General features: G+C 39.6%; 4 protein-coding genes and 1 non-coding gene across 5 annotated transcripts; 3 read left to right on the plus strand and 2 right to left on the minus strand.

The window, feature by feature from the left end:
* Positions 1 to 3,548: 3,548 nt before the first annotated feature.
* Positions 3,549 to 3,620, plus strand: trnaq-cug. Its single transcript has one exon. It is a non-coding gene; the product is annotated as a tRNA-Gln (tRNA).
* Positions 3,621 to 4,551: 931 nt separating this feature from the next.
* On the minus strand, positions 4,552 to 8,132 carry LOC121606753 (betaine--homocysteine S-methyltransferase 1-like). Its single transcript, XM_041937274.1, has 8 exons — positions 8,103 to 8,132; positions 6,851 to 6,983; positions 6,496 to 6,608; positions 6,180 to 6,371; positions 5,722 to 5,869; positions 5,445 to 5,627; positions 4,993 to 5,221; positions 4,552 to 4,803 (listed from the first exon to the last, which is right to left on the minus strand). The coding sequence occupies exons 1-8, from the start codon at positions 8,118 to 8,120 to the stop codon at positions 4,719 to 4,721; spliced, it is 1,101 nt and encodes a 366-aa protein (XP_041793208.1). The 5' UTR covers positions 8,121 to 8,132; the 3' UTR covers positions 4,552 to 4,718.
* A 3,029-nt stretch (positions 8,133 to 11,161) lies between these two features.
* Positions 11,162 to 14,647, minus strand: LOC121606599 (betaine--homocysteine S-methyltransferase 1-like). Its single transcript, XM_041937021.1, has 8 exons — positions 14,601 to 14,647; positions 13,566 to 13,698; positions 13,332 to 13,444; positions 13,017 to 13,208; positions 12,764 to 12,911; positions 12,489 to 12,671; positions 11,819 to 12,047; positions 11,162 to 11,631 (listed from the first exon to the last, which is right to left on the minus strand). The coding sequence occupies exons 1-8, from the start codon at positions 14,619 to 14,621 to the stop codon at positions 11,514 to 11,516; spliced, it is 1,137 nt and encodes a 378-aa protein (XP_041792955.1). The 5' UTR covers positions 14,622 to 14,647; the 3' UTR covers positions 11,162 to 11,513.
* Positions 14,648 to 15,410: 763 nt separating this feature from the next.
* On the plus strand, positions 15,411 to 18,567 carry cenph (centromere protein H). Its single transcript, XM_041937805.1, has 10 exons — positions 15,411 to 15,696; positions 16,251 to 16,387; positions 16,590 to 16,645; positions 16,732 to 16,777; positions 16,891 to 16,959; positions 17,094 to 17,150; positions 17,237 to 17,300; positions 17,885 to 17,936; positions 18,120 to 18,280; positions 18,397 to 18,567. The coding sequence occupies exons 2-10, from the start codon at positions 16,266 to 16,268 to the stop codon at positions 18,487 to 18,489; spliced, it is 720 nt and encodes a 239-aa protein (XP_041793739.1). The 5' UTR covers positions 15,411 to 15,696; positions 16,251 to 16,265; the 3' UTR covers positions 18,490 to 18,567.
* Positions 18,568 to 18,663: 96 nt separating this feature from the next.
* On the plus strand, positions 18,664 to 22,587 carry dimt1l (DIM1 dimethyladenosine transferase 1-like (S. cerevisiae)). The gene is made up of 12 exons (XM_041937346.1): positions 18,664 to 18,839; positions 19,662 to 19,735; positions 19,878 to 19,964; positions 20,603 to 20,664; positions 20,773 to 20,866; positions 20,955 to 21,004; positions 21,104 to 21,227; positions 21,353 to 21,445; positions 21,538 to 21,602; positions 21,701 to 21,764; positions 21,871 to 21,977; positions 22,064 to 22,587. The coding sequence occupies exons 1-12, from the start codon at positions 18,782 to 18,784 to the stop codon at positions 22,104 to 22,106; spliced, it is 921 nt and encodes a 306-aa protein (XP_041793280.1). The 5' UTR covers positions 18,664 to 18,781; the 3' UTR covers positions 22,107 to 22,587.
* The last annotated feature ends 739 nt before the right edge of the window (positions 22,588 to 23,326 follow it).

The raw sequence follows: 23,326 nt of genomic DNA on the forward strand, positions 1-23,326 counted from the left end.
CGGTTGTCTGCCTGCCTGTCCCTACCTCCTGCAACACTTAGCTTGGACATTAGCTTTCCGATCATGCAAGACCCGAGTCAGAGACAGAACATGAGACAGTGTGTTTACCAGGTCCATCGGTCGATCCCTCTGTCAGCTGCGTTCCGTTATTCTCGAGCTCTCGGCTCCGGACCTCCCTTCTCATCATAAAGTACCAGCGGGATCCAAAAACAGCGGCGTGCATCGTTCAAATACAGCAGACCGAGGCCATTCATGACCTGCGGTTTTGTCCAACCGCACTGACCTCAGAAAGGTTAGCATCGTCTCCAAACTCATAACATTGCCATGTTTTCATCATCGTTTGGCCAACCAGACTACATACGCAAAAAATGATGCTATCTTAAAGTGCTGTACGAATTATCGGAATTTCCAGGGCGACCGCTTTTAAGACAATCAAGCATTGATGAAACATTTTTTTATTTTTATCCACCTTTACCATTTGTGGCTATTGTCATTATTCATTTGCTACGCCGTACTATTGCTGTCTAAATGGAAAGTCACAATTAAGTCGCAGCCTAGCGAAATAATGCGAAGAGCAGACTGAGACCTTGGTTAGTCCGAGGAACATTTGAAAGCAGCATTCGAATCTCAGTTTGAGTAGGGTACGTAAGGACGTACTGACGTCGTACAGTAAACTGGGCAGTGGGATGTTTTGCAGGGTAGCTGCAGCATCGAGAATAACACATATATACATATAGAAAGCTATAAAAATGATCCGAATCAGAGTAATTACAAAACTAGATAAAAAATTAATATATAAAATATTTCAAGATATTTGCACCACACCTGCTGTACTGCAGTAAAAGTAGTTTGTGAATAACTGGTTCTAATGTAGGAATTAAGTGACGGTATCATTAATATGAGATGTGATGGTGTTAGGTTCATGTTCTTTCAGCTCATTCAAAAAGTATTCTGCCATGCAGCCCGGAAATCATGGAATGTAAAACTGGTCATTGAAGAGATCAAATCATTAATGACTCTTGAAGTAGCTAATTCAAAACAATTGTTTCCAAACAAACAAACAAACAAACAAAACAAATAATCCTGAAATAGATATCAGCAACAAAAAGGCTGTACAAATGTGCCATTTAAACGAAAGAAAGATGCCTCAAGCCATCTTGGTGAATTGCTGTGGGAGAGAGCTTCTGAGTTCTCATTGTTTACGCATATTAGCTAGACTGTTTCAGAGGACAGGAATGGAAAATAGAATTCCCCTTTAATGGTCACAGCCTTTAGACAGATGAAAGTCAGTCCCTCATCAGGGTGCATCACTTCTAATGATGCTAAAGGAAACACTTAATGGGTTCCAACAGAGTTTACCTGCTGCTGTTTTTATGAGCCCCATTGCAACATAACCTATGGCCAAGTCTGTTTGCATTCTCAGACGGATTTTTGGTGTACCTCACAAAGGCAAACAAACTCATTCAACCTTACTTTATTAAAATTTTTAGAAAATACTAACATATGATCATCCGGCTGAGATTATGAACAGAGCAGAGAAAGGGGGATTCAAGACAGAGGAAGGTTGCAGCAAATATGAAGAGTTAAGAAGCCACATACAAATAGCACACCCATACCTTAAGCCTGAAGCAGGTTTTTCTTAATTTCTTGAACTGGAGCCTACAAGCAGTCAAACAGTGTCTGCATCTTCATCTGTGACTAATAATAGGGTTAAGAATTCAGACCTATCTACTGATCCCCTTGCTAATATTTGGTACTAGCAGCTGCTGTGGTAGGCATAGTGCATGCATCCCCAAAATGTGGAAATGTTAGGACCCTAGTCCCTTTCCCATTGCAGTTGATAAGTAGTTTCCCTATTATGAAAAAGAACCAAATAAAGATATATAATTTTCTTATTGAAAAAGCTAAAGATAATATAACATATGACAAAGACCACACTCAATAACAAGAATAATATCACATCTTCTGTCTTCATGGATGGCATTGTGGCTAACCAAGCAGGAGAGGGGTTTCTCCTGAGCAATAAGTGTCAGGGACAAATTTAAATAGGATCAGAACAAGCAAACATAATGACATAGTATTCTTTGGTTGATCCCTCCTTAAAAGCAAGGCTTCTGTTTGTTTTTTAATTTATCAACTTGATTTTTCTGTGTGGTGCTATATCAACACAACTCCTGTTTTGTTTGTTTCTGGTCGATATAGCTGCTGGACATGTAACCATTACTATTGACTACTAGGGAACTGTATTTTGATACAGTCAGTCTTACCTGTCTCTGAACTAAGGGAAAATCTGCTTCTCTGAAGTGGAGAGTTTTACTTTGGGCACTCTGCTGCCAGCCTGCTCAAATCCTCAGGCATCTTTGTCTCAAGTCCTAAAAAGAAATCTCATGAACCATAAATACATCTTTCTTTTTACTGCTAATATATTATCAACAGTCAAAACACACTTGATCAGTTGATCTCTTAACTCCACAGGTAGTCAATGTCTGGTTCCATGGTGTAATGGTTAGCACTCTGGACTTAAGCTGGGGAACAATAGTCTGTATGGCCGGGGGAAGAAGCGGAAAGAAGGGGAAGAAGGGGGAAGGAGGGGGGAAGAAGGGGGAAGGAGGAAAAGGAAGAAAAAGAGAGAAAAAAGGAGGAAGTGAAGTGAAATGACAGTGATTATCGACTCTGTTGCCCGCCGGAAGTTATAGGAGTGAGTTTTTATGGTGATAGTTTGAGAAATACGTCCAAACGTGAATTTTTGCTGGCGTACAGTAGGGGGACTCTGGTTCCAAAGGTCGCCGGTTCAATCCCAACATGGACCATATCTCCACAAACCCAAACTCTTACAAAGTGTTATGAATCGTTCAAAAATCACTTAAAAATGAAACGCAAATAGGAACATGGGTTATTTTGAATAGCAACAGATGGAAACGGGGAGAGGCGATTGGAGGAGGGGAGCCAGTCTGTCGGTCCCCGGGTAGGACTTTGAATCCAGCGATCCGAGTTCAAATCTCGGTGGAACCTCAGGGTTTTGACAGGTAACAACTCCAGTACTTGAAAAATCCACGTGAGATGAAAGGCAACAAGAAAGCTGTAGTAGTAGAAGTGCTGAATAAATACCTTAACAAGCAATAAAGTGGCCGACCGGTACTTACAACAAGTAAGTATACCTGAATAAATCAAGAAATACATATGTGGGTGAGGTGAGATCCGAGGAAAATTATTTCCCATTTGTCTACAGGTCTTCACTATATGTCTACATTCATTTATAATAAGGACTGTGGTAAACCACAACAAGTAAGCAGGAGTGTACATAATGTGGTTTTCCATTGCAGGGTGATGAAACAACAACAACAACTGTAGAGCTGATAAAGCATGTTGACATATTTTTTCCCTTTCCCATTCTGATGTGTATTTCTATTGATGGTAAATCAAATTAAATTTCGAGTTATAACGAATATTTATGAAAATAAGAAAAGAAAAACAATAAACAAGAGTTAAACCAAGAACTCAGAAGATCTCACATGTGTGTTATTTGTTGTCCACGAGGGGGCGTACGTGGTTCCATGGTGTAATGGTTAGCACTCTGGACTCTGAATCCAGCGATCCGAGTTCAAATCTCGGTGGGACCTGAATATTTTTAGACAGTTTAGAGACAAAGAGCATACTCGTAATCTATGTGCCACAAGGTAGTGATTTCTTTACTGAAGGAACTGAACATTTGCATAAGAACTGTCTCTCATAGTCACTTGTCAGTACATATACTTGCACCATATTCTTCTGTATATCTTTATATATTATCTGTATTATACTACCGTTCATACTGTAGTTCTGCATATCTGATCTATCGTGTATGCATTATACCTCCAGTCTTCTATTCTAGCATATATATAAAACCTCAGTACTATTGTATTTGCACTATATATTTTCCCTAATGTATGTGCTGCTGCACATGTGCATACTTTATGTCTTAGTGCATTCATATCACATTGTTCATACCGTTAATACTGTTCATACCATGTATATATTATCATATTTATGTAATTTATACATTTTTGCATAATTATCACCTTTATAACCTTGCTGTGGCCACAATCTTTCTCCTCACTTAACCTGACTATTACCCTGATTATACAAGTTTCATAACCTTACTACAACCTTTCTCCTCACCTGACTTTTATCCTGATTCAGGTTAATAAGTAACACACAGTGGTGAAGAGTTATTCAGATCCTTTGCATAAGAAAAACTAACACTCACACAAGGTGAGAATACTCCACTAAAAATAAAAGTTGTGCATTATCAGCAAAATTACTATCCAATTACTAAGCACACTGTATTTTGGAACCAGTCTAGATCAGGGCAACAACTTACCGGTCAGACTTGCCACACATAAATTGGCTTTGTAAAGAGTACTCAGATTACTAGTGTAAAGGAGAAGGTGAGTCACTGTTAAGGAGCAATTTAGCCACGTTATACAAGGCTGGTCCAGTTCACAAAAATAGCATTGCTTGGCAACAAATGAATATGTTAGAAATGCTTTTACAAAACAGCAGCACATTTAAGCAGTTTAATAACAAATATGATAATAGGAGGATGTTTCAGAACAAGTACATGTATATGTTGGGTAAAAGTATAAGCTTTAATTTTCTGTAAAATGTGCTATTAATTTTAAAGAAAGACAGGTGATTGTGTTGGTATGTTCGATTCCAGCTATTGAATAGCATCCCTCTTATTCATCAGCTGGTGTGGCCATGGAAGGGCATTTGGGACGTCCAGAAGCAGGCAAAAGGTTTTCCCAGTACTCTCGACGAGCCCTAAGACAAATTTTGGTAGATTAGTTGTACAAGACAAAGAGTGCTATTTTAGTTGGAAAACAGCACGTATGTAGAGCAGAAGTAGATTATATTTTACTTTTCTTAATGCCACTTTGTGTTTGTGTTTGTGCAGCCTTTGTCAAAATGCCTGATTACAGAAGAGCAGCAACTGTTTCTGCTCAGTTTTACCTGGCTCTGACCCAGGGTTTAGTGTGCATCTCCAGAGCAGCTCCCCAGAGTCCATGCTTCTCTGAAGCTGGTGGGAGGAATCCTCTTTCTGCAGCCAGCTCCTCTGCTATAGCTCTGATATGGTAGGGCTCAAATCCACAGCAGCCACCAATGTAGCGAATTCCAGCATTGTAAGCCTCTCTGGCATATTTATGGATGTCCCAGCGGGTAATTGATCTGGTCTCCAGTGCTGAGAGGAGAGCATATATTAAGTCTGGGCATTTTGTTATATCAATCTTGTGACATCAATGTTCTTATCAAATTGCACATACGGTGTGTTTATAAAAGTAGAAACCCATGAACTCTATACTCACACACTTCATATTATACTAACATTAAATAATAACGTTTGCAAACCAGCAGTAACAATTTTCAATTTTTTTTCCTTATCCTACAGAAAACAAAATGCTGACCAAAGGGGAACTCAGGTAGGCTGAGGTATCCAGTGTGGTTGCACTCAGGTGTGTGAAAGCCCAGTGGCTGGATCATGAGATGGGCTTTGAGACCGGCTTTCTCTAATCCCGCTCTCATTAACTTCACTGTACGAACACACGTCAGAGGGTCCAAGTGGCAGTTTATTCCAACAATGTCAGCTCCTGCACATGGACACATGCACATAAAGTATATTCAGATTGTGCGGCTAAAACACAATTTTCGACTTGCATACCACATCACAGAAGGTCAGCGTACCGGCTTTGACCAACCTGACAGCACACTCTCCAGGTGGGATTCCTTGCATGTCTCCATAAGGGGAGATGCACAGTGTTGCACCCACTGGTTTACCACTGGTCTTTAGCACCTCCACTGCCCACACTGCCTCTTCCACATGCTCAAAGTACTGCAGGAAAAATATGCATTTCAAACAATAAAACTTGGCTTAAAAAAAGAATCAATAATATAAGTTTAGAAATGTGCAATGTGATTTGAGTTCAGGTCTTGTCTCCATCAACCCTTGAGAAAAATATCCAAACCATATCAGAACCATGACATAGGGATGGCAAAAAAAGTTCTGTGGAGTTGGAGAGTCATGGTTATATTATTATTAATTATAATGACAGAGTCAATTGATTCAATGTTGAGAATACTTATTAATGTAGGTTAAAGCACAATACAATTAATTGCACAGTCAGTCGTCTTGCTAGTCATACCTCAGCTATTAAGAAATCAATATCCTTCTTGAGGAAGTCCTTCATCTGTTTATCAAAGATGGCCTTGACCTCTCTCTCACTGTGACTCTTCACATAGCAGGGTGTCTGAGACACACCCCCAGCAACCAATGCATCACCCTCATTGGCTACCTCCCTGGCCAAGTCACAGGCGGCCTCATTGATCTGAGCGCCCTGGATAAGATGAAAGAAGATTGGAGTGATACCAGACTTATATGAGGACAATATTCTCCATGTAATGCAAACAGAACAATGGTGTTATTAGATGTTCTAATGACCAGTAAGGGTTTGTACTGACGGTGATGTCAGTGACATTGCCACTGATCTCCAGCTTATCTTCACTGCAGTAGAAGGTGAAAGTCTGAATCACATTGGATCCTGCTCTCAGGAACTCTCTGTGCAGCTGTCGCACTGACAGACAAACAGAAAGAGAGACAAGAGAGGAACGGAGCTTATTTGAAAATCTCAGGACAGATTGTGCACAAGGGGCTGGATTTATGACCAGGCTAAGAGGGGGGTCCCAGAGGTACTGGGCTGACTGCAAGCCAGTGGGTTTTGGTACCATGATTAATAGTGAATTTTGGGGGGAACTGGCATCCCTAATTGCCACAGTTATCTGCTAATTATTTTGCATCCAAAATGTGGGTTTATACCTGCTTCAGGGTGTTCAACAGCTGCTTCAGGTGTCCAATGTCCAGCCTTCACATAACCTCGTCGCTCCAGTTGCATCACATAACCTCCATCTCCTACTACTACCTCCCCAGCATTAAGTCGCTCCAAGATACCCTGAAAACACACACACACACACACACACACACACACACACACACACACGCACGCACACAAACACAAACACAGATAGTACTGCACTCAATAAAAACACGCAGTTCACTTGAGGGACAGGTTACTCAGATAAGAACATCAACATAGTTAAGTATTCAGGTTTACAAGGCATCTTCAATAAGTAAACCAACATGTAAAACAGTTAACAACATTGTTGTTTCTTCCTTACTGCTTGCCAGCTGATGAAGTGATGAATGAATAGTCAGTGGTGGAAGAGGTGCTCAGATTTTTTATTTGAGAGTAGAAAAACCTATGAGAAATACCTTGTTACAAATAAACATCCAGCATTCAAAATCATACGTAAAAAGAGCATAAGTAAAAGTGCTCATTACGCTGAATGACCATTTCAAAATATTTGCACATAATATTGTATATTATGTGTGTCATGTGTATATATGCGTTGGCATCAATAATGTTGCAGCTGGGGAAGTGGGCCTAATTTTGACTAGCTATTTTATATACTGCAGGGCAGTTTAATCTATAGTAATAATTACATAATAACTTATCAGTTGATTTATATTTTGGTTTATAATCTCTATCTGTAAAGTAACAGGTAATTAAAATTGTCAAATAAATGTAGAAGTGAAAAGCACAATAATGGCGTCCAACATGTAGTGGAGTATAAAATAGCACTAATTAGGAAGTACTCAAGTAAAGTACAAGTACTTCAAGTGCAATACTTGAGTAAATATAATTTCCCACCACTGAGAATAGTTAACATGTTACATCACTTTCCGTGCTAATCTCCCTTTCTAAATATTTACAGGTATGGACATGTTCCAGAGCGCACTGGTGTGTTTTTTCCCATAATCATCCAAATATCAGTTTCTAAATCTGAATATTAATGACAAACAGTGTGATAAACATCCTCAGCTCGTACTTTTTAACATTTTAAATTAACATTGTGCATCAAACCGCTCTTTGGGATGCAGTGTTTTTGTGGTTTTAATTTGCTTGTGACATTTGGACAGTTCAGCCAATAATGTTCACAAATTACATGAGAAACAAGACTTGAGCTAACTATCAAAGCAAGACATAACTTTTAATGTTTCTTTGACTTACCCTCCTCTTGTTCTCCATTGCAGGCAGTTGTCTGGCTACCCAACAAAAGACAAGTGAGTTGTATACGTGCATGGTCCAAGAGTGCCACTCCCCCTTCTGGTGTTAAAGGACCCGTCTTCTTAACCCTTTCTATTCCCTTCCCCTCCCACTTCTGTCAAAATATTTGCAAAAGCAATTGCATATAAAACATAAATATCGTAGCACAGGTAAAATACAAAAGACACTGTGATCCACATTAAAAATAGCAAGGGGAATTAATAAATTAAACCAAAGGAAAAGTAAAGAATCAAAGATGTTTTGATAACAGTGGTTCTATTGTAGTGTTTGAATTTGAGGATTTGCACCACAAGACACAAGTGTACATCTGGCTAATGAAGCTCTAGTGAAAGTTCAGTCAGGAAGATAATTCTTTTGCATGCGTAGGCCTTTGGTTTATCTCTCGAAACCTCCTCTCACACCTGCTCACTCATAACTTTATCATTGTCTGGGGCTGTCTATGGAGATATCAGCTGTTCTCATCTATCCAACAGCACAGTGACACACCTTCGTTGTTAAATATGATTCTCTCTCTCTGCCTTTGTGCATTCATGCTGCTGTTATGTGCACCCCCCCTTCAGCTCCCCATCACCACCTAGTCTCTGCAGATTCATCAGCTTCATCATTTCATCAGTTTCAGCAGTCATCAGCCACCAACACCACGTGTCTGGACTCCATGGGGGGATTCATCTCTGCTCAGGGCGATGCCCCTCGATGACAACATCTTCCTGCAGAGTCTGAGCGCCACAGACTTTCTGACAAGACTTAATTAGCACATATCATTTGATATAATAAATGGTTACCTTGATTTCATTCACTTGTGTCTACTGATAAACCAACAGTTCACTTTGCAAGATAATTTGGGTCACTTCACTTGCTAAATCTACAGCGTAACTAATATAGAAGCATTTTTGTACAAGACAGGATTGTTGTCAAAACGAGAGACATTTTTTAAATGGATGCATTTATTCAAATATTTAGCAGGGGCTAACAACAATAAACCAACAAATATGATAAGCCTAAGAACATGTTTTAGAACTAAGAAGTGTATTAACTAGTAAAACTCCAAATGAGTTTTTATTTACAACTGTTTAGGTTAGGGGTAGTGCATACAGTTATAGAAAAAAAAAACAGCTGATTCAACTCAACTACTACTATTAAGGTATGAGTAACATGACTGAGCCAACTGGGCAGACTATCAAATATTACAATGAAAGCAAACTGTGGAGCGTATACAAGAGATTATGATGGTATGTAAGATTTCAGACGTTTTTCATAATCATCAGCTGGTGTAGCCATGGAAGGGCATATGGTAGGTCCAGAAGCAGGCAACAGGTTTTCCCAGTAGTCTCGACGGGCTCTAAGGCAAGATTTGGTGGATGAGTTGGTTGTAAACCAGTACTTGTGCACAGCAAGAGAACAAACATTCAGATTTAACCTTCTTTAGGCTCCTTTGTTAGAACTGCCGCTATGCCGCAACATATACATAATGTTTTCATTCTTTGTCTGTTTAATGCAGCTTAATTTCTGATACAGAAGCAGTGTTTCTGCTCAGTCTTACCTGGCTCTGACCCAGGGTTTAGTGTGCATCTCCAGAGCAGCTCCCCACAGTCCATGCTTCTCTGAAGCTGGTGGGAGGAAGTCATTTAAAACTCACCTCTACCCCAGCTCCACCGTTCATGCCATGTCTGATTTTACTGATGTCATTTCTGTTGTCACTGATGCCTGCTCTGTTCTGTTACCAGGGGTTTTTGCTCCAGCTTTCCCTGCTTACAGCTGTTTTATGTAGGCACACGGAAGAGCCGAGAGGTGCTCTCTCTGCTTCAGGCTTTTCACGTAAGCATATGAAAGGGCAAGGAGGTCCCAGAACAGAGCCATAACACCAAATGTAATGTATGTTGTATAAAGAAATATACTTTGACTAAAGTGGTCCTGACTGAACTTAATAAGAGTCGACTATGATCTTTATAAATGACAGAGTAGGGAGCTGTGTCTTTGTGATTAATAATATGGGCCAGGGGCAAGGCTGGATTTCTGACTAGACTAAAAGGGGGCCCCAGAAGTCCTGACCTGACTGCTAGCCAGTGGGTTTTGGTAACTTGAGTTATTGTGAATGTGTGTGGGAATTGGCACCACTAATTGCCATGCTAATTTTGTGGCCCTGTCTCGTAGAGAGGCCCTCTGTTAAAATCTAGTTAGAAGAGCTTTATTGTTTTAGTTTATATTGTGTTTACATACAAGGTGCATATTCTGAAAAAGTATCAATAATATGACAATCACAAACTAACTGACCAACAGAAATGCTGGGGCCTAGTAGTAGCCTATTACTCCAACACCAGGGGACTGCATGGAGTCTACATGTACCTCTATAATAAAGCTGTCATTTATGGTCTGCTACAAACGTGGAGGCAACAGATTATATACAATGCCCAAAGGGTGGTAGGTGGGGTGCTGCAGATTTATTCACTGGGTTCCCTAACCAGTTCATTCAACCTTGGGTGGGTTAATATCTGCTTCAGGGTGTTCAACAGCTGCTTCAGGTGTCCAATGTGCAGCCTTCACATAACCTCGTCGCTCCAGTTGAACCACATAACCTCCATCTCCTACAACTACCTTTCCAGCATTAAGTCGCTCCAAGATACCCTGACAACACACACACACACACAATTACTGTACTCATTTAAAGCATGCATGCACTAACTGGTATGTTATGCAGATGTCCCCTCAGGCCAGGGCTAAAAACTAAAACGTGGAATTCACTCAAGGGACAGGTAACTCAGGTATGAAGTGCCTGACACCACAGACTTTCTGACAATACTTAATGATCATAAATCATTTTCTATAATAAACGGTTACCTTGATTGCATTCACTTGTGTCTACTGCTAAACAAACAGTTCACTTTGCAAGATAACTGGGTCACTTCACTTGCTAAATCTACAGAGTAATACCTATATACAGTAACAAATATAGAAGCATTTTATACAAAACAGAATTTCTGGAAAAACTATTTCAATCACTTTGTTTATTCAAATATTTAGCAGCAGATTACAACAATCACTTATCAGATGTGATAAGCCTGTGAAGATGTTTTCAAACTAATAAGTGAGTTCACCAATATAAGACCAACTGTGTTGTATATACAACTGGCTAGGTTTATGGTTAGTGCATATAGTTATCGAAAAAGAAAGGGATGCAGCTGATTCAACTAAACTACTACTACGGTATGAGCAACTTGACTATGGACAGACTATCAAATAGTACAATGAAAATAAAGAGATTGAAATGTGAGTTTTAGAACAGAACAAAGCCCTGATTGATCCGATCCTTCATTGTTATTCCTGATATGAAAAAAACTTTATCGTGTATACAAGAAATTATGATGGTATGTAAGATTTCAGCCGTTCTTCATAATCATCGGCTGGTGTAGCCATGGAAGGGCATTTGGGACGTCCGGATGCAGGCAACAGGTTTTCCCAATACTCTCGGCGAGCCCTAAAACGAGATTTGGCAGATGAGTTGGTTGTAAACCAGTACTTGTACATAGCAGGAGTAAAAGCAGATTTCCCCTTTTATGTTCTTAACTGCCATATGACACAATATATACATAATGTTTTTATTCTTTGTCTGTTTAATGCAGCTTAATTTCTGATACAGTAGCAGTGTTTCTGCTCAGTCTTACCTGGCTCTGACCCAGGGTTTAGTGTGCATCTCCAGAGCAGCTCCCCACAGTCCATGCTTCTCTGAAGCTGGTGGGAGGAACCCTCTCTCTGCACCCAGCTCCTCTGATATAGCTCTGATGTGGTAGGCTTCAAATCCACAGCAGCCACCAATGTAGCGAATTCCAGCATTGTAAGCCTCTCTGGCATATTTATGAACGTCCCAGCGGGTAATTGATCTGGTCTCCAGGGCTGAGAGGAGAGCATATATTAAGTCTGGGCATTTTGTTATATCGATCTTGTCAACGTTTTCATCAAACTGCACATATGGGGAGTTAAAAAACGTAGCAATACATGAGCCCTGAACTAAAATCCTCACTGTGTATACAGTACTTAGACTATTTATATTTATTTTTCCTCACCTGTCGCGGTGGCAGGTCACTGAAAATTTCTACCAGCCACTCAACTTTTTTGTCTGCTACTTCTGAAATCTATGTGGAAGTCAGTGGTATCAGACAGTAGAAATATGGAATAAGCCATGAGTATTCTTAAATTAAGAATTGTTTTTTGTGGGGTTTTGTTTTGAGGCAACATGAAATTTTTACCTGCCACAGCCAACATTTACTGTAATGTGCTATAATAATAACATTTTTCTTTCTTTGTTCTGCACATAAGAAAAACACAAATGCTGACCGAAGGGGTACTCAGGCAGGCTGACGTATCCACCGATGTTGCACTCCGGTGTGTGAAAGCCAAATGGCTGGATCATGAGATGGGCTTTGAGACCAGCTTTCTCTAATCCCTCTTTCATCAACTTCACTGTACGAACACATGTCAGGGGGTCCAAGTGGCAGTTTACTCCAACAATATCAGCTCCTGCACATGAACACACACACATATTCAGATTGTACAGCTGAACGTCAGACTTGCCAAATTGAAGTGTACTACATCACAGAAGGTCAGTGTACCGGCTTTGACCAGCCTGACTGCGCACTCTCCAGGTGGGATTCCTTGCAGGTCACCATGAGGGGAGATGCACAGTGTGGCAGCCACGGGTTTACCGCTGGTCTTTAACACCTCCACTGCCCACACTGCTTCTTCCACATGATCAACAAACTGAAGGAGCAATGTGCAATGAATTATTAAACCTTAACTTGGGGCAGGAAGCAGTAAATGAAAGACTGAACTTATGCACATTATTATCTGCTGTGCTGCTCATACCTCTACAATAAGGAAATCGATGTTCTTCTTGAGGAAGTTATCCATCTGCTTTTTAAAGATGGCCTTGACCTCAGTCTCACTGTGACTCTTCACATAACATGGAGTCTTAGACACGCACCCAGCGACCAATGCATCACCCTCATTGGCTACCTCCCTGGCCAAGTCACAGGCTGCTTCGTTGATTTGAACCCCCTGGATGAGATGAGAGGAGATTGGAGTGATACCAGACTGATATGAGGATAATTTACAATTGGTACAGTAGGGCAAACAGGGTGTTATTAGAATTTGTCAGATAATAGTTTTTTTTCCACTGACAGTGATGTTGGTGACGCTACCACTGATCTCCAGCTTATCCTCACTGCAGTAGAAGGTAAACGTCTGAAGCACATTGGCTCCTGCTCTCAAGAACTCCCTGTGCAATTGCCGTACTGACAGAGAGACACAGAAAGAGGAGCTGTTGTGAGAATACAAAAATATTACATGCAGATTAAAATGTGCTTCAAAAGAGTCAGCTCGTGTCATGTAAATAAATGAGTGGATAACACGTACCTGCTTCAGGGTGTTCAACAGCAGCCTCAGGTGTCCAGTCTCCTGCCTTTACATAGCCACGTCGCTCTAGCTGCAAAACATAACCTCCATCTCCTACAACAACCTCCCCAGCATTCAGACGCTCCAAGATACCCTGAGTGGAAACACACCAACACACACACACACACACACAGGTATGTAATACACAGAGTAAAAATGAGTAGCTCACGGGCATGTCAGGTGGACTCTGCCCTCTTGAAATGAGGGTTTGTCAGGCTTTCTGAAAATTACTTAATTCTCTCACAATGTTGTTGTTGTTGTTGTGGGCAGAGTATTAGTATTCTACAGTATTTAGTGCCTGAATTCGTCATCTGACACATAATCAGTAATATATTTGGATAAAATACAAAAACAGGTAATGTATTCAGAAAAAATCAATAAGCAGGCCAACATTTCATTGCATTCTACTGTCAATACAATTTAATTTCGCTGGTGAGCCCATTAATCTTCCTGACAGGGAATTTCCAAGCATGGACTGACAATATCAGACAGAGTGAACCACTTGTCTTTATTCTGTTCCATAATTATGCTCAGATCAGTTTATCCCAAAAGTTTGATAAATATCCACAGCTAACATACTCTTGACTATTATTAAACACTGTCTGTGAGGACATCTTCATTTCTATTTAATTCACAGATCGATGAATGGAGAATTGTACACACAACACACAACTTGCATGGTGTACGCAGTGTTGTCTGTTATCTTGGAGGCAGCGAACGGTCTCATCTTTCACCTGCTAAGATTCGGTAGCTCAGTGTTCACCTTCTCTTCATGTAGACTACTGCATTTCATGTGTCGGATGAACTTTCGGATGCACATTTCTACTGATCAAGTACTGTAACGGTTCTTTGGAATGCAGCCTACAACAATCAGCCTTTGGACAACTTGGCTAAAAGAGACGACAAGGTTACAAATTCATACGGCAGACAGGACAAGGCCAACATGTGCAGGTCTATGCAAAATCAGCAACAAGTGAATCTGTATATTTCTCATACCCTTCCTTTCTTGTTCTCCATCGCTGACAGCTTTTCACTTGGATGACTACAAGTACGCCTGCGCAGATATGAACGGCCACTGTACGTCACTCCAAATAAGAACGATAATCTCACGAGATTGATGAAATCACATAAAACCATGCGCCGCACGGAAAATGCGCTCTCAACCATAGACATGTAGACGAACAAAATAAATAAATAAATAAATAATAATAATTTTAAAATGCCATCCGCACACGTTTTAAGAACTGTGAAGGACTGTTTTGAATACTTTGTGATGTTTCTTTTCCCACAAAACTATAGAATAACAAGAAATGTGAGCAACATTTATAGAAGTAATGAATCCTGGTTGAATCTGACAAATGGGTTATTCTACTTTAATTAAAAATCAAAGATAGTTTCATGAAGTTATGTTTTTTTTACATGCGGATTAAAATCAGTAATTTCCTGGCTCTGTCTATCAAACAAAAAGTTTTGACACGGGTGTTACATGACACACAATTTACTGTTTATTATCATTCATAACTTTGCCACCCTAGAAAGCGATGACAAGACTCATCTTGAACGACCCGTGTAATTCTTATCACCATGAATGGTCTTGAACTCCTTGTGCTTGTAGGTTAGATAACAGTGAAATAAGGCGAAAGGACTTTTCAGTTTATGGTGCCAACCTCACCGCATTTTTCCACACAAACAACCGGTCACTTCTTTCAATTCTTTACCTACAGATGGCGCTGCAGTATTTATTGAGAACATAAACTTATTATGATGTCACTTCCCGGCGCCGTTTCGAGCTGAGACCGATGTAAACAGAAACAGTGACCAATGTTATGTCGTTAACTTACAGTGATGCGGTGTATTTTTCTGGTAAACGATGCTTCATATGAGTCAGCAGCTGAAAGCTTTTGTAAAGCATTTGTCAAAGTTTTAATCAGTCGCATAGGAAATTAACGTAACGTATCAGTTAACGTAACTAGCAAATGTATCTGTAATTTGGATAAGAGGAGCCCATTTCTGTTAAGAATAACGTCAGAGCCGCTTCCTTTATTTAATTTTATTTTAAAGTTACCGACAACGTTAACATCAATTGAACACGGTAAGATATTTTTAACAAACCTCTGTCTTGGCGTTAATGCAAAGGTCCCCAGTAACCTTATCCTACGAGTCAAAAGTTTTCAAAGGCAAAAGACACACTGACCAATTAGTTCAATGAGGAAGTATTTCTAAGCTTCTTTACTACTGTAGAAATTGCTCCATGTAAATGCTTTTGTAAATGTAATCCTTAAAAATATAGAAGAAGAATATAACACAGACAACAGCATTATTCTGCACAACCAGCACTTTTACTTTTGATGCTTAAAGTATACTTGGTGTACTTGGTGTGTTTGTCTTTTCAGATTAACCTTGTAGTTGCAATGAAATTCACCCTGAATTTTGCTTTAATAACAATAACAATGATAACATTAATAATAAAGAAGCAATAATTGCTTGGTTATAACTTTAATACACATAGTATTTAATTTTTTATTTTTTATTTTTTTTGGGGGGGGGGTCAACAATACTAAATTGAAGTAGTTATGGTCCTTGGACCAAAACCCAGGTGATCTGACGTTGACTTTCTCTTTGATTTGGGTTGACTCGTCCCTCCAGGCACCTTCACTTGAGATGGACCAGTCAGGCAACGTGGGGAACCTCAAGCACATGGTGGAGGCTGTGGTACCGAATGATGGTCCTCCTTCTGAGAGCTACAACGGGCAGAAGGATACCTTACCTGCAGACATGCTGAGGTTCTTCCTCCACATCTGCTTTAACACTTCTATTCTGTTTACAGTGGCTTAGTACTGGCCTATTTGATGAATAACACCTCCACAGCAGTGTTTAAGATTCACTTTACATCCAAGTAAATCATACACACATGAAAGCACGTTACCTCTTGTCTTAAGATGATGATTAGAATCTTTCTAATTGCTGAAATTACTGCCTTTTCAGAATGAAACAGCAAATGTCCAACCAGTGCTTTGAGATGACAGTACAGCTCCATGCAGGTATATCACTAAGTGCATTCATTTTATCATATTGTATTTTCATTAAGTACTCAAACAATGCATCAATATCATGTTTCCTGTAACAGGGAAAAGTAAGAGATCATGCAGCATATCTGAAGCTGAGAGGGACTTGTGAGTTTTTCAAATTAGTTTATTAATGTAGATCAAGAATTGAACCAAATGTAAGATTAGAGCTGATTTCAAAATGTTTACTGTTTACATATATTTTTCATTAAATTTTGCAGGCCAGATTATGTCAATGAACTGGAAAGGGTCAAGACTGTTAACTTTAACAGCACACTGACACTACACAGGTAAACTGATAACTTATTCTTTTTGACAAGTGCTGGATTTTTTTCTTTATATATAATCTTAAATATAATATATGAATATAGAATCTGTGAACTTCGGTAAACTTTCTTAAACTTATTTAACGGATGTCTTTCAGAATGCAGATGTGGCATGCTATTGGGGAAAAACTGAAACAGAGTGATTCAGAGGCAGAGTAAGTAAAGTCACAACGTACTAAGACAACTGACATACGTTTATTTTGATGATTGTGTCACATGCTCTTATTGTTGTTTTTCTCAGTGCCCTGAAAGCTGTGAGTGAACGCTGCATGGGTCTTTGTTCACACATAAAACAAGTGCAGCAAGTAAGCAGTCTCATTGCCCATTGTGTGTATATTAAGTGTCTGTCTGTGCTGGTATTACTGTTTTAAAAGAATTGCAAATATAAAATTGTCTTATAGCTGCTTTAATATCAGATAAAATTATGATTGCATTAGGTTGTTTTGCTAATGTCTATTGATGCCAAATTTGTTATTAAAATACTGTAATCATTTCTCATAGCAGTTTAAAAATGTTACTGCAATCCAGTAATAATGTGCGGTCCAACAGTTATATGGTGTATAATTAGCCCTGCAGGCCCAGGACTAAAATTTCTGAAGCAATGTTTAGTTTTTGTAAAGTTATTTTAGTGGGTCACGAATACCCCCACTATACTATACTAAACTATATTATTGATATATATAACCACTCAATAATATTAATATCCCTCTGTTTGAGGACCTATTAAGGATGGATTTGTTTACAGTTTGTTTGCAGAACATATTTGAGAGAAGGTCATGCTTGACTTTTTACTGCCACAAATCCACATGTAAATTAAAACTGAACTGAAGTGTTCTGTAAAATTGTGGTAATTAATTCTGTACTGGACTCCAATATGCTTTGTTTACAGGAGTCAAGAGATCTTCAAGATGAAATCACAGAAATACAGAAGAAGAGGCTTGGTATGTCATATAGTTTACGACAAAATAGAACAGTTAGATTGTGATCTAGTGTTTCTATGGTGCAGTTTTTGGAAAAATTGTGTGTGTGTGTGTGTGTGTGTGTGTGTGTGTGTGTGTGTGTGTGTGTGTGTGTGTGTGTGTGTGTGTGTGTGTGTGTGTGTGTGTGCGTGTGTGTGTGTGTAGGGATGAAGCGGCTTACACATGAGAAAATGAAAGAGATGGAAGAGTTGATGTCCAAGAAAGAGCACCCCGATACAGAGAAGTACAAAGCTGCATTGGAGAAAGGCCAGGCGAACCTAGAGAAATATAAAAAGATGGCCATCATGACACAGAACGTTTTCAGGGTAAAGAGTGCGAGAATTGTTTAAAATGAAACACACTGTCAGTACAGTGTTTGGCAATGGTTAATTTATACATTGAATTGTACAGCTGGTGTATTAATGTAAGCATCTCTCTTCAGGGCATCCTCTTGGCTTGTAAAGTCAACTGGCTGGATGATCCCAAACTTCGAGACATCGCCATGACGCTGGAGGAATTTCCCATATCTGACTAGAGAAGGGATCGATTTATCTTGTATTTATATGTTTCTATATTGTATTACCTAATAAACAACCAACAAAGCTGTTCAAAACAGTACAATGATTTATTTGTAAAAGCAATGTCGGTGACGTCCTCTTGCCATTAGAGGGCGACACTGGAGAGAAAAGATTTCAAACCTCCAGCACGTCCTGTCAGTGAAGAAGAAAAAGGAGTTTACACGTGTTTAGCCAGCCTAGACAGATATTTTGAGTAATTGTTTCAGATGTGGTTTTCTGGATTTTAAAGTGAAATTAAACGAAGTAAAAATGCCGAAGGTCAAGGCGGAGAAGAGGAGCAGACAGCACCAAGAAGTTAAAAACCAGGGTATGTTCCTCCAAGGAAGGGGTTAGCGTTAGCATGATAGCAAACATTGTCAGCTGCTGGAAGACACGGGGTTTAAAAGTCATATCGCCATTGCATAGTATTAAACTGTAACCTTACCAGGGTGTACGGCCATCCATTAATGAGAATATTAGGCATGTCTGTTGCCTGTGTTAACAGATATTAATTTGCGGTCGTTTTTAACGCTCGTTGAGTTGTGAGACCAACGCTAAACTCAGTCAAGAAAATCGTTATTTGACGTTGCTCGACTTACTCTCAAGTGCACATAAATACACGACATTGTTTAAGATGCTTGTCAAATTGCAGAGTGTCTTGTGGATATTTCGGCGTACAAAGTGTCCACCAAATAACCAGCTAATGTCAAAACAATTTCTAATCTAGTGCCAAGTTGAGTATGTATGGCCGTGGCAAAGTTTTGCATGTTAACTGTGTCGACGATAGATATTAGCTGTATAATGCTACCAAATCATTTTTCTCCCGATATTAATACTACAATTGTTTTGCTCATTGGACGATATTGTAATGAGACAATGTAAAATTGTAACTGAAAACTAAAACTGAAACTGTTCTGATCATGTTTTCACTCCCCACATACACATTTTATGGGATATATGACTTTTTGGACAACCTTGTAATGAAATTATCTTGTCTTAAGCCTATAAATGTAAGATCCCTTGAGCCCAAGGGGAAAAAAGGAAAAAAGCTTTATCAACTGTGGCTATAAGAAACTGAATCTCATCATTTTAACATAAATTTCTCGTTAACATCACACAAGCCCAGTACAGAGTGTCCCCTCTGTTGCAGGGATCATGTTTAACACCGGCATCGGTCAGCACATCCTGAAGAATCCATTGGTTGTCAATGGGATCATTGAGAAGGTACGCTGTTCTCGTGCACTCTGGTATTGAGAGGTTAATATATGGTTTTTGACACACACATACAAGCATCCTATAAATAAAGACTGTACACAGACAATCATGATGCACAGTGTTTCTAAGCCATGGTTGTGGCCTGGTCCAGGCTGCCTTGAGGCCGACAGATGTGGTTCTGGAGGTGGGACCTGGTACTGGTAACATGACAGTGAAGTTGCTGGAAAAAGCCAAGAAGGTGAGTCTATCAAAAAGTGTTTTCATTCTTGCTTTTTTTTTCTAACACATCTGAAACTACAAACACATGCACAAAAACACCTAAGTAAAAAGGTTGCGACATCATAGTTGATTATGATTGTGTATTAAGATCATGAAGACAAATGCATAAACAACTGTTATCTTAGTCTAAAGTTATATTCAGAAGTCATTAAATCCTTTCTTATACTACTGTGAGCAAACAGAGACTGAGCAGAGTAAATTTATTCAGTATGTTGTCTCCCTTCTGTTCCATTTTAGTGTAAGCTCTCTCATATTGCATATAATAATTGCCAACATGAGGTCATATAACGTGTTACTTCAGTGTGTGGTTACTTTTAACATGGTCTTGTTGTCCTGGGTCTGTCTCATTCACACACTTATACCTTTTCAAGCATTTTAAACACAGCTAGCTATGTTGCCAGGGTTATTAATTTTTTTCTTACTAATTTCTTTAGTTTACAGTCCAATGGGGCCACTTTTTGCCCTGTGGGCAGTTATATCCATCTTTCTTTTGTCTTTCACTCTGCTGTGATCTTTGTGTTTTCTGCAGCGTCCACAGCAGTGATAGAATAATTGATTGTCATTGTTGAGTCATAACAGAAATTTGTATTCTTGCAGGTGGTGGCCTGTGAGTTGGACTGCAGATTAGTGGCTGAACTTCAGAAAAGAGTTCAGTGCACGTGAGTGGAGTCAGCAGCACCGTGCTACCATGCATACTTTCATAGTATCTGCAATTCAGTGAAAGTGAATATGTGATCTAATGGAAGGACATTGTGTTTTTGCAACAGACCCATGCAGACCAAACTTCAAGTATTAGTTGGAGATGTACTGAAAACAGATTTGCCATTCTTCGACGTCTGTGTGGCTAATTTACCTTACCAGGTAAAGATGTGCTTTCTCCCAGCTGCACACAGTTGGTTCAGTGTCAGTCAATACATTATCTCAATTGTGGCTTTTCCTAATTGTGCAGATTTCATCACCGTTTGTCTTCAAGCTCCTGCTGCATCGACCTTTCTTCAGGTAAGAAACAAGTGTAGGTCCACTAAGAGTTTTTAACTGTGTTCTTCATATGTCTGCATTGAGCATTTAGCACCTTGCTCGCGTTTTACGTTTGTCCAGGTGTGCCGTGTTGATGTTCCAGAGAGAGTTTGCCATGAGACTGGTCGCCACACCTGGAGACAAGCTGTACTGCAGACTGTCCATCAACACACAACTGCTGGCTCGGGTTGACCATCTGATGAAGGTCAGTGAGTGCCTTTGGTGTTTGGGCTTTAGATACTGCATCATCATGACAGCATTTTAAGAGGTTGTTTTTTTTTTGTTTTTTTTTGCAACAACTGTCTCTGCGTTGATGTTTCCCTTGATCAGGTTGGGAAGAATAATTTCCGTCCTCCCCCAAAAGTGGAGTCGAGTGTCGTCAGGATAGAACCGAAAAATCCTCCTCCTCCAGTTAACTTCCAGGTGAGGGCTGACTCTATGCTGTGAGAAAGCAGCTGGTCCAAAAGGGAGATATGTCGTAGATAATTAATGTGTTTTCTTGTCCTTCGAAAAAGGAGTGGGACGGCCTGGTCAGAATAGCCTTTGTGCGTAAAAACAAAACCCTCAGCGCAGCTTTCAAGTGAGTCCCTGCCTGCTGCAAACACTGTCACCTTTTTTCAAGTCTGTTCTGTAAAGAGTGTTTGGGGAAAATAAAAATAAAAATAAAAAAAATTTCAGGTCCACTGCAGTAGAACAACTTCTGGAAAAGAACTACAGGATTCACTGCTCTGTACATAATGTGGTGAGTCATAATGAAGTTTTTAAGTCATGCTGGACTCTCAATCAGTGAACACGAGTGTTTTGAGACTGCAGATCTGAATCTTAAGTCCTGTGCTCCATTGTGACAGGAAGTCCCAGCAGACTTCAGCATCAGCAAGAAGATTGAGAGCGTTTTGCAGGAGGCTGATTTCTGTGAGAAGAGAGCCAGGTCCATGGACATTGATGACTTCATGGTGTAAGTTTAACATCTACCATTAATTTATTTCTTTCACCCTTTTTTCCTGAATAATGATAAATTATGAGTGTTTCCTTCATCCACAGGCTGCTTCATGCATTCAACTCTGCAGGGATCCACTTTTCTTAAACAGCTGAGGACACTGAAGAAAGCTGTCCTGTGACTCTTATGTTCTGCCTTGATGAGAGGGGAGAAGTTAGTGGTCAGAGGAGTGGAAAGTAATAATGTCAGCTTTACTTGGACGAACTGAATTTCAAATGTTGAAATAGCGGTTGGATGAAATGTGCCAAGAATATTGGAGGACAGCTCATATTGAGTTTGCTATTTTACCCTTATGAGTATAGATCAAGTGTTCCTGGGCATGCATGGCCAGCTTTGATAGATAAAAGCTGTGTAAAGCCCTCTCGGTGGTTGAGGGACTGTCACTGTGTGTGTGTGCGTGTGTGATAGTTTGTCTTTCATTGAAAATTACCTGTAATGAATGATTAATCTAGATACAATCTACAGTTTTTCTAAACTACATCAAAATGACCTACTTGTGGAAAAGGTTAATATTTAACAAGTGTAGATTTTTGAGAGTGTGCAGTCTTAAAATAAATTCAGATTGTCCACAATATTTCTTTCTCTTTCACATTTGTCTTTTTCTGTGTTAACAGCATTCAACTCTCCCTGAATGATCCTGTAGATCAATTACTTTCTTATCAATGAATTGTTATTGTTACTTGGTCCAAAAAAAAGGTAAGGTTTGACATAATTTTTGGGCAGATTACTGATTTATTGAGGCAGAGATACATTTTGCCGCAGTATGATATTAATGCTTTGGCAAGTTGTAACTGTGACTTAGTAGTTTGCTTTAACCGTTAACAGCATTACTCTTGTCGCAGTACATTACTGATTTGGAGGTTAATAGAAAATGTCTTAACCAGATGTGTTGGTTTTGCTTTTGTGTCTGCCTCAGATTAATGGTGCTGATCATGATGGTGCAACTTTAAAAGTTTATTTTGAAAGTGTGTACCGGAAAAAGTAGTGTGTGTCGCTGTAGTGTGTGCAGTGTAGGGTACTGCTGATGGTAGACACGAGATCGTTTTGAGTTTGTACTGCCATCCTGTGGTTGTAAGTTGCAACTACATCTCTGAATTTTATTTTAGGAGGCGGCACTGGAAGGGAAGGTATGATGGAATTGCGTCTGTTTTGACAATTGTACCTGCTTTGGCTAGTCCTTGGTAAAGCAACTTTGTGGATTATATTGCAATATTGATGCTTATTTGCTGTTGCCATGTTATATTTTGTTCGTGACAATTTTGATATAAAACTACTACGTTCTCGAGCTCTGTTCGTAAATGGGGCAG

The sequence above is a fragment of the Chelmon rostratus genome, chromosome 5, assembly GCF_017976325.1.
Source record: "Chelmon rostratus isolate fCheRos1 chromosome 5, fCheRos1.pri, whole genome shotgun sequence".
Taxonomy (NCBI): domain Eukaryota; kingdom Metazoa; phylum Chordata; class Actinopteri; order Chaetodontiformes; family Chaetodontidae; genus Chelmon; species Chelmon rostratus.